The 11,137-nt window shown below is 36.0% G+C and overlaps 1 protein-coding gene across 5 annotated transcripts in view; it reads right to left on the reverse strand.

Annotated features, from left to right (window-relative positions):
• LOC106459714 (tripartite motif-containing protein 45-like) overlaps nucleotides 1–9,714 on the reverse strand; it is a 12,969-nt gene extending 3,255 nt beyond the window's left edge. Inside the window, exons 1-5 of one of the 5 annotated variants that reach the window (XM_022386240.1) lie at nucleotides 9,490–9,714; nucleotides 5,191–6,457; nucleotides 3,206–3,440; nucleotides 1,467–1,611; nucleotides 303–429 (exon numbers count right to left, since the gene is read on the reverse strand). In XM_022386240.1, the coding sequence (XP_022241948.1) occupies nucleotides 303–429; nucleotides 1,467–1,611; nucleotides 3,206–3,440; nucleotides 5,191–6,445 (1,762 nt within the window). In that variant the 5' untranslated portion in view covers nucleotides 6,446–6,457; nucleotides 9,490–9,714. Of the gene's footprint in view, nucleotides 1–302; nucleotides 430–1,466; nucleotides 1,612–3,205; nucleotides 3,441–5,190; nucleotides 6,458–6,970; nucleotides 7,271–8,483; nucleotides 8,770–9,316; nucleotides 9,456–9,489 lie in introns of those variants that run through there. The other 4 variants (XM_022386239.1, XM_022386238.1, XM_013919365.2 and 1 more) reach the window with 4 other exon arrangements.
• Nucleotides 9,715–11,137: the final 1,423 nt, after the last annotated feature.

An 11,137-nucleotide genomic window follows, 5' to 3' on the forward strand; every position in this document is an offset into this window, starting at 1 on the left:
TCCTCATAAACTTTGTAGTTGACCGGTTTTGGGAATTGATAAATATTTTATCTATGACGTTTTTCAGTTTCTGAACTGTTGACGACAACAGTTTATCACAAGGTTGACATGATAACAAGATATTTATACCAAACAATAATATAAAATGAAGCGTATTTTGGAAAAATAATCTCTAAAAGCCCAACGTCAGAAATAATTAGTTTCTTTTTTTAATCCATAATTAACAGTTTATAGCAAAATACTAGAAAATAGTGCAACTGAATTGGTTACTAAATTGTTTTAATTTTCTATCCGTAACTGACCTGGCATGACGCCGCCACAAGCACAGCGGGCATCTCGCGAACCACCGCTGGAACAGAACGAACAGCAGTGATACACTCCAGTGTGTCGTTTACCGGCTGGTGCTATTGTCACTGGAAAAGGACTTCCCTGCGGGAAATTCTTTTATATATACATACATACGTATATAAACAGACACATGAATGACAACACTCGTGGATTTAATCTAATTTGAGGTAACTGTTTTTAAAATAGTAAATGTTTTTCATTGAAACCAGTAACAAGAAAAGCAAAGATATCGCGGATCTCAGAAGTTATAAGTGAAATAAAGAATATATGTCAACCACACTATATATTTGCCATATACACTGCCGGCGAGTCTTTTCGCCCAATACCATGGCTAACCAAGCAGGCACAACAGTAGCTGAGACACTCTTTATATTTAGCTAAAATTGCGTGAACAGCAACTGTGAATTCGATAAAGTTGGTGAAGTGTAGTTTTTATCAATTTTATACGAGTAATTTACAAATCAGGATTAGGGTAAGGATTAATTACACAATATTAGTTAATACAGGAGACAATGAATAATTCCCTCACTACCACGATCGTCAAATCTTATTTATTCATTTTCCCTAAAAACATCACTTACACTCATCCAAACAAAGCATCCTGCGCAAAGATACTTAAGTGTTAATACAGTCTGCTCAAACCGGCATATTTCACTGATACAAGTTGAGGATAAAACTTGATTTAATTGTTTGTTGGACTTCTCACAAAGCTACTCGAGGGCTATCTGCGCTAGCCGTCCCTAATTTTTAAGTGATAGACTAAAGGGAAGGCAGCTAGTTAACAATCATTCACCACAAACTCTTGGGCTACCCTTTAATAGCGAAAAGTGGGATTGACCGTCACAATATAACTCCCTCCACGACTGAAAGGGCGAGCATGTTCGGTAATAGGAGTCGAACACGCAGATATCGAGTCGAGCGTCCTAACCACCACAGCATTAAACAGAAGAAATATTTTAAAAGACTAAAAAAACAAATTACACTAACCTTGATATCTGGTCGATTTAGTGTGTCATATGACCGAACTGAATACAAGTTTAGCACAAACATGTCACAAAAGCGTGTAATAAAAGAAAGAATATGCATTTTAAAAAGGGAGGTGGGAGGTTAACACTGACCTTGATGTCTTGTCCGTTCACTGTAACATGTAACCGAAAATTACCAGTCTGGGTTGCTGTAAAACTCAATATATGAGAACCGTCCTTTTGAGTTGTAACTTCCACGTGGTCTTGATGGCGAGTTGTTCTATGGAAATCATTAAATCTGAACGTTATTTTAATCTCATATTCTAATAAATAGAGTGTGTGTTTTATTCCTTTAATTGAAACACCACAGATCTTCAATAGACTGCTGAGCTAATCATATGACAAAGAAGTAGAAAAATGTGGTGATTGATGAAATACTTGAAGTTTGTTTTCTCAACCGTGGAACTAATTCGTTTTGCGGATTAATACGATGTATTTAAAACCATGTAGAATCGTTTTAATTTCAGCTAACGTTTCAGTTCGTAAGATAGATGATGTGGTGAACAAGATATCACTTATTATTATCAAACTCTTATGTTAATTTATGTTAATAAGCTTTTTGGTGTCGTTTCTATCTTTTTCTGTATTCTTTACAGAGATCAACAGAAAATACATGAATAGATAACTAGATAGTTTCGAATATTAGAAATTGAGTCATTCATAATCATTATTATAATGACATAAGGAAAAGAAGACCCACCTTTGAAACTTCTCAATCCCTAACATGCCCGATTTTTTCAAAGATATTAAATTCAGAAATATTAATATCATTTATTAATATAAAAACAGAATTACAGAAATGTTGTTAACCACATTTTTTTCCTTTTGACTTCTCAATACAGTAAAAGCTCAAGATTCAAAAATATCTTAAACATTTGTCCTTTATATGTGACATACAATTTAGGATTTCAAACTTTTTACGTAGACAACAACAATTATAGGACCAAAGCTCCTTTTATTAACAAGACTTCCAGATAACGTTGTGGACTACTTGGCGAACATTAAATCGCTAAACCTATTAACAAAAATCAAACATCTTTATAGTAAAAGTTAAACAAAGTCACTTTCAAAATACAAATATTACGTGATTACAAACCGAAAACGTGAATCTTACCCGATTTACATTATAGTTTATAGTGAGAAATATACACTTGCTCCATTGTTGTTTGTTGAATTATCGCATAAAGTTACACGAGGGTTATCTGCGCTAGTCGTCCATAATTTTGAAGTTATAGACGAGAGGGAAGGCAGCTAGTCAACTTCACTCACCGCCAACTCTTTAACAACGAATAGTGGAATTGACTGAATCATTACAACGTCCCCACAGCTGAAAGGACGAGCATGTTCGATGATGGTTTTCGATACTACCTCTATAAGTTCCAAGAGTTCAGTACTCACAAAACAGAGAAAACTCTACTTGTGTATCTTGCTGCAGTGAAATTTATCATTCCATGCATACAGAACTCTCATTTGCATGTATTAAGAAAGATTTCGCGTGATTAAGGAAATTATGTTTATAAACGAAACAGATATACCGAAAACATAATCATACATACAAGCGCGATTTTTATTAAGTTTCCAAAGACCCAGCTTAATTTCTAATTAATCAAAGGTATTAATTAATTAACATTTTTATTTAAGAATTATGAAATTTACTTGACAAGTATTCAAGTAATACAGGGCCACTAGTACTAATAGAAATGGCATGAATGTTTTAGCATGTAATTTTACCCATTCAAAGGTTAAAAAAAATGCACTGACGACACAAGTTGAAACACTAACTGTCACGCAAACATCTTACATACCATATTACCATTTAATAAGTTTCTCACCTATTATTTGAACGCTCCCTCCCCTGAATGTTCATGTGGTACAGCACCAGCGGTTTGGAGGATTCTAAGGAAATCTGAGACTTTCTTAGGGTGGACTCTCGAGAATCAAAGGTGGTTGTGAGACGACGAAGCTCAACATGTATGTTGGTTCTGTTGTGAATTACAGGTTGGTCATCCGAGTCTCTCACGAACAGCGTTATCTCCGTTTTACATCCAGCCTTTATCATTTTTAGGCCTTTTTTTCATAAATCAAAGAATTGTGTAATGAGATAACTAGAAATGAGAACCTCCGTATACATATAGCTATATGGATAACATATATATATCTGTTACATTTATTTTAACTTCATATAATGTTCCACATACTTATAAAGGTTCACCTTTTTTGTGAAAATTACATTTTAGTAAATGATTAAAGAATGAATTATTATAAAAATTATTATCTATTGTCACGACAGCAGAAGTCACGCGACGTTGGGAGCATGCCGCTGGAGTTTCTTGATGAATCATGACTTATCGAGGAACCCCGCGAATGTCCGAGTGTTTGCCAGGCGCTCTATTTTTCAGTATATAAGCCCGGCAAATAAAGCTAGCGATTGAATAGATAAATAGATAGATTGAAGAGATAGATAATTGAGTAAGCCAACAGTAGGCGCCGTAAGTAAAGTGTGTGAATCGCTGTGATTTATAGCGTGTGTTATAAAGGTTGTTAAGTTTAGAGTGACTGTGGAAATTCTGTGTATTAAAACGTTGTATCGAGGAAAAATAAACTAGTTTTAATTAAGAAAAGACTTGTATTGCTGAAGTTCCTCGGAAATAATTTATACCGGAAATTAACAAACGAGCAGATACGCAACACTATATTGGTCAGTAAAACATCTTACACGAAATGAGTTGTCACTTTGTTACTTATATTTATGTGTTAACAGCTGAGAAACATGAGTAATGCTGTATGATAGCAATTTATTCGGAAAATATTTTATTGTTTATTGCCCAAAACAAAGAAAACAAGAAGGAATCCTCAAGAGCAGCGGCACTTGAAATTCTTTTAGGCAGGATTAGAGTAAGTTAATCTACGAGACCTTTTTTTTTCTCTTTTTATTAGCTATATTTTTGTGCCAGTAATATCAAGCGAGGGGCGCGCGTATACCCAATTCGATTTTATTACTCATCAGGATCTCAACCAGATTACCCTCAAATTGAAATTCTTTTAGGCAGGATTAGAGTAAATGAATCTATGAAATATTGAGCGTGGTCAAATACAGTAGTTGAAAGGGTTTGGCTTTCTGAATTCAAAACTGTAATTAGATCTTAAATCGGTTAACGGATGACGGAGTTATGAGCTAAAAGCTTGTACTTGAAAAATAAAAATAAAAACTCAGAGCCGTTCTATGAGCCGCTGTGCCGCGGCAAAAAAATTTGAATATTCAATATTATTCCCTTAAGCAATTTAACAGCTAAAGGTGCTGGATAAAACTATAATTATAAAGGTATAAAAAGGCATAACTGCAAGGTTTTCTCTTCTATTTGTTATAATAATGACATTCCATACGTTAGTATGGACTGTGGATGGTAGGGTGTTGCTGAGTGGCTGTTTCCCTCCGGTCAGTAGTTCAAAATACAAGTATTCCTTTTTACTTTGTTATGCTATTATTATTATTACTTAATTGAGCAGTTCAGTCACAACTTCAGCAACTTTCTCAAAAAGCTAGTGAATTAAAACAAAAACGAAGAGGAGAAAACCTCGCTCTTACTATAATATTTCAATATCACCCATTTTACGAGTCTTCATAGTTGTAAACTTTTAATTTAAACACAAGTCAATATAGTACAGTTTTAACATAATGCTGAACTAAACGTTTAGAAATTCGATAAAATTCTTCCCCAATGGGAAATTCACTACAAAGAAAACATCTATTGGTAGAAGTACTCACTAGATCTTAAAAAAAACAACAAAAAAACATAATATTTTTAAAATAACTCACCAGCGTCCTGAATAAAACATAAAGATGGACAAGCACTTTGTGAAGAAACTACACCATATAAAAGGTATCCGTCCACGTCACCTACTTGTTCTTGAGGCAAGAAACTTAACGCAGGAGAGACACGAGGTTGTAGTGGGGGGTTCAGGCGGGCCAGGTGAAAGAGGCGTTTCTGAACTGGGCGGTATACTCCCATTACTTCTGGAACATCTCCATCTTGAAGAAGCTCTTGGACGAAATTCTCCCAGTGATTCAGGTCTGTAAAAAGTTGCTCCAATTGCAACCTTTGTAATCTTAATACCCGTTGTCGGCCAACTTCTACTCTTTGTATGTGCTGAAGCAAGTGCTGGTGATGAGTTTCAACTGCTCTTATGTAAGCAGCAATAAACCTCTCTACTTCCTCCCTGGACTGCTCTATTTGGTCACTAAGCTGCTTTTGGACTTCCTGGATGTTTTCGAGGGCTTCTTCAATATCGATCTTCCGTCTCACAACGTAGTCCATCAGTTTTTTCAAGAGCTGTGTTTTACTTTCGTACACTTTACTGAGGTCATTTATTTGGTGGTCTCTATGATTGTCAATTGTACAGCGGTCACACACCATCTGTCGACACGACTCACACCAGCTGCTGACCTCTGATGATTTGTGAAGTAAGCAAATGTGTTTCTTGTAGTCAGCGAAAAGCTCTTTTTCGCGTGCTTCCTCCAATGTCGACAAAAAGTGTGTAGCACTCTGCTTCTGGCGACGATGGGCTTCTGCACAAAATGAGCAGAGACGTACAGTACAGTCTTGACAATAACTCACCGCTTCAGCTACTGCAGTGCACATGTCACAGCTGGTCGACTTAGATGTAACTTGGACTTCATTTTTTGTGATTTTGCGCCGAAGAAGATAATTTGGAGTCAGTCCTTGAACGCCATCTCTGGTCACATCCACAATACTGTTACAAGATGGACAAAGCACCTGAACTCCACGTGATAAACTACTACCTTGAGAACTTGACCTGTCCAAAGTTAGAAGGGAGCTGAAACTAGATTTTTTACTCTCGTACTCAGAGGCACCATGTGACATCAAACGAGAAAAACTGTTCAGGGAATATTTCAGCACGTCATCACGCTCAGATTCAAAGGGTTCTAAAGTACTTAGACATCGAGTACAGAAAGTATGCAGACATGGTAACAGACGGGGATCATGGTAACGGCGATGACACACCCCACAAGTAAGCTGAGGTTGCTCTTCCTCGGGCAGATGACTGGACATCCTGAGTAGTAACTGAAACACACAGATTAATAATTGTCATCTGTGATACAAAGCGCGTCATTAATAGTTTTGTACAATGCTAAGTTTTTGCCATTTCTGTAAAAAGAGAGAGAGAGAGAGTTGAGGAATCTGAAATCACAGGCTGGTGAAAAAACCTTTCTCCTTTATACATTTGACATTTTATATCAATGTTCACGTGATCTTTCATTTGTACCTTGACCATTCTCGTAACCTAACCGCATACAGTGGTAAAATATTATAAATGTCTTTTCATAAGTCCTACACGAATTGGTCTTTTTGGATTTCGATATAACGAATATTAAATGTTAATATATATATTGTATATTGTATATTGATGATCAAATATCACATAAAGAATTAAATAAATACTTATAAAAAATATAATTAATTTTTAACTTAAAAGACATTGTCGACGATGTGTAGAATACGATGTATCACGTTTTCCTAGTCAAAATATAAATATTAATTGTTTTGTAATTGACACAACAGTAGATTCAAACTAACCTTCAAATTACCGGCTTATTTTTATGCCGTTTGCTACTGATGTAGTCTCCGTATTTCACCGTACCGAGTAGTTTTCGTCTGTTACACTTAGATAAAGGACCGATAAAAAACAATTGGGTGAAATCACTCATTCTGCTATACAAAAACAACCAGCGTAACTGATGGCAGTATCGATAGTATTTTGGGGTATTAAAAATAACTGTTCACTGCCTGAAGATGATCCGCTCGTAAGAATAGAAATCTCGAAACTTTAATTGTTTGTTGTTGATTTCTTAGAGCAAAGCTACACATTGGGCTATTTGCACTCTGTCCACAGGGGGCGGTGGGGGTCGAAACTCGGATTTTAACGTTGTAAGTCAATACACTTATCGCTGACCTTGGCCAGGTGGTTAGATCACGCGACTGAAGTTTGCGGGTTTGAACCACGTTCCCCAACATACTTTCTCTTTCAGTTGTGGGGGGTGACGGTTAATCCCACTATTCGTTGGTAAATAATAGCCCACAAGTTGGCGGTGGGTGGTGTCGACTAGCTGCTTTCCCTCTAGTCTATCTTCAAAATTAGAGACGGCTAGCCCAGATAGCCATCGAATAGCTCTGTACAAAATTCAAAACTAACAAGTCTCTGACCCAAATAGGCCCCTGGTAATGTGATCTGGTGAAAAGTAACGTTGCTAACAATCTGTTTGTGAACTAAAAAGCGATCAAACAAGCGAAGTGGTAATAACACGAAATGCTAGTTTTAAATTCATGGACATGGCCCTGAAGAAGGTAATAGGAATATTTAAACAAATCAAATCATTTTGTGCGCTAATTCTCGCGAACTTATCATGTAGTTTTTGAAATAACACTAGTCAAGGAGGGAGGAAGAGGTATATATTGAGCCTGATCCTCCCAGATCATACAACTGCAACCTAAATTCCGATCCAAATCCTTCACTGGGGGATTTTAATTATTTAAAAAACATATGTTATAACATATTTGTTTCCAGTTTTTTGTGAATCATATGTTATTGGTGACTAAGTAAGTAATCAACAAAGGTCCACGAGGAATTTGGTGCATAATTAGCTTGGAAAAATGTGTTTAAAAACCGATGGGCCCATTCATAATTCTAGAGTTAAACTAATTATTATACAAAAAGAAACTTGTAAGTGGGCCACAACTACTACCTAATAGTAACTATTTAAATAAAAGAATAAATCTGAATTCTTCATTAGATCTTGCAATATACAAGGTTGATATTCTTTAAATAACCGATCTGTAAAAGCCTAAAGATTTGTCCTGGAAGAAAATTTTAGCTATATACACACACATCGTACATCATATTATAATGTGGAAACATAACGTAAACAGCAACTTAAGACATAATACAATTTATATACAATCATAATATTAAAAGTCTACGTAACGACCACATATATCCTGGTTTGTTATCACTGTAGAAAGAAAAATATCACAGCTAATTGAGCTGAAAACAAGTAGAACTTATTTAAAACATAGTATTTCTGAAACTCACGTGCCGTTTAGTCACTCGTGCACATGACGAGATGCAGCGTTTGGTTAGTACTCGGAATAGCTACAAGCTAAAATGCACATGTTGTAGACACCACTACATAATACATTACTTCCTTAGTGTCACATTTCATCTGGCGTGAAGAGTAAGCAAAGCGTATTCTAGTGTGTTCGACTAGGCTTAGTCGGCTGTTAGGGTCAACTCATTAATGCCGCTCCACAAAGCCTGTCAAGGCCAAGTTATACACGACCACTCTACTTATTTGAACAATTAGCTATTATTACACATGGAATCGTCCATCCCCACGTGCGTCAACTACAACGCCTGAATAGTGAAGTGGAAGTCCCATTTAACGATGCTGACGTCCTCTTTTATCAAATTAATTTAGCAACTAACCTTTAAATTATCTCCCAGAAATACATACATAAATTCAGGAGCGTCACTGAGTAGCGACCAACAGGGCCCGTGCCTAGGGTGTGTCTCACAGTGCCTCGAATCTATAATATATTAATTACAATAATGTTTTAATTATTTTTAATTTAGCTGCTTCTTGGAGCCCAAATCCCGAATATTTTGGGTAGATCACATCTATTAAAAACACACTTATGTAGGTTATGGTATAGAGGATTTATCAATCTAAACATCTTTTTCTTTCTATTTTTCAACTTAAACTATTGTATGATGGTATATTACCCCATATATCTCTGGATGTTATTAAGTTTTAGTTTCTTGTAAAGCTCCTGTTACACGTCTACTTCTGTATAAAAAGCCGTACAGTTCGTAAAATTTTACTAATTTATTACGTAGTACAACCCACAAAGAGTTATTAGTCTCACCGTTTCGTTGAATCCTGTCTCAGGGGAGCACTGATTGTAAATTTTCTCACTTCGCTATATAATCCTTTTTGATTTTTTAAAACAGAGCGCTTATTTTCAACTGTAGACTTTCAACTTTCTCTTACGTTATAGATTTCACACACTATTTATTTTTTTACATAAGGTTAACTTACGTTGGCAAAGTGCCCTACTATTGAGTTAACGAGTTCAGAGAATCATAACAAAGCTCTATTCTTGGTCTGCACTCTTTTTACTAATGTTCAGGCGTCAGTTTAAGGCTGTTTCAAGTTCTCGATGATAGGATGAATTCCTTCAATGTCTACTACAGAAAACGTTTTAGACCAAGTAATAATATTCATACCCCAAGTACATGTTTTATAGTGGCCGAGTAATCCTTAAAAAATTGTCTGTCAAACGCTGTTTCGCAGCTGGTACCAACCAATTCTATCACACTTTGCTCCAACAGGGGTCTCAGATATTTGTGTGTAGATACGTAATAGTTCTGTTCAAAAAGGAAGTGCAGGTGGTCAACTAAAACTCGGCTCACTGTCGCCGATAAGAAAATGATCATTAAGACTTCCCGTAAATTTAAGAGTTTATGTATATGTATAACTAAAGCATCCTAATCAGTCTCACATATGTAAATGATATTCAATTAAACTTAACTTAATTCTAAAATGTCATGTTTACATATTGCCTGATATATGTAAAAAAGCTTGTGTAACAGACGTTTGTGCTCTGAGTCAACGGTTCAATAAACTGCACTGGTTATAGCACATATACCGTGGTCGACATGCTGTTATACATTCTGTTACGACAGCGGAGGTCACGTGATTCTAGTAACACGTCATGCACTTCTAGAACGTTCATGAAACCTCGAGAGGTTACTAGATTCGGTATTCTTGTACATATAAGACGGACAAGACGTGACGGCGACAATGGTAAGTGAACTGCGGACACAGAGAGAGAGAGAGTATTGTTGAGTCGAGCACGTGAGAAGTTGGTTGTGAATTATAGGGCGACTGTGGAAATTAAGTGTATTGCAAAGTTGTATTCAGAAAGAATAAACCAGTTTTATTTAAGAAAGGACTTGTATTGCTAAAGTTTCTTCGGAAAGAATTTTTACGGAAAATTAACTAACGACCGGAGGCGTAACAAATTGGTGTCAGAGAGTGGGACGGAAAAGAAAAAAAAATGGAAACGAGAAGCGGCAAATCAAACTACAGCTTAGTAGATTTGATGGCAGCAATACAAGAACAACAAAAGAAACAAGAAGAACGAGAAAATAAACAAGAAGAGAGACAACAGCAGTTGCAAGAAAACCTGCAACAGTGGCAGCACGATCAACAAAATAAACAAGAAGAGAGATTACAACAGTTGTTGGAGGAAAAAGAAAAGAAACAAGAAGAGAAATTACAGCAGTTGTTGGAGGAAAAAGAAAAGAAACAAGAAGAACGAGAAAAGAAACAAGAAAAGAGATTACAGCAGTGGCAAGAAAACCTGCAACAGTGGCAGCTCCAACAGCAAAATAAACAAGAAGAGAGATTACAACAGTTGTTGGAGGAAAAAGAAAAGAAACAAGAAGAGAAATTACAGCAGTTGTTGGAGGAAAAAGAAAAGAAACAAAAAGAACGAGAAAAGAAACAAAAAGAGAGATTACAGCAGTGGTTGGAGGAAAAAGAAAAAAAACAAGAAGAACGAGAAAAGAAACAAGAAAAGAGAATACAGCAGTTGTTGGAGGAAAAAGAAAAGAAACAAGAAGAGAAATTACAGCAGTTGTTGGAGGAAAAAGAAAAGAAACAAAAAGAACGAGAAAAGAAA

This window comes from Limulus polyphemus, unplaced genomic scaffold (genome assembly GCF_000517525.1).
Source record: "Limulus polyphemus unplaced genomic scaffold, Limulus_polyphemus-2.1.2 Scaffold651, whole genome shotgun sequence".
In the NCBI taxonomy this organism is placed as follows: domain Eukaryota; kingdom Metazoa; phylum Arthropoda; class Merostomata; order Xiphosura; family Limulidae; genus Limulus; species Limulus polyphemus.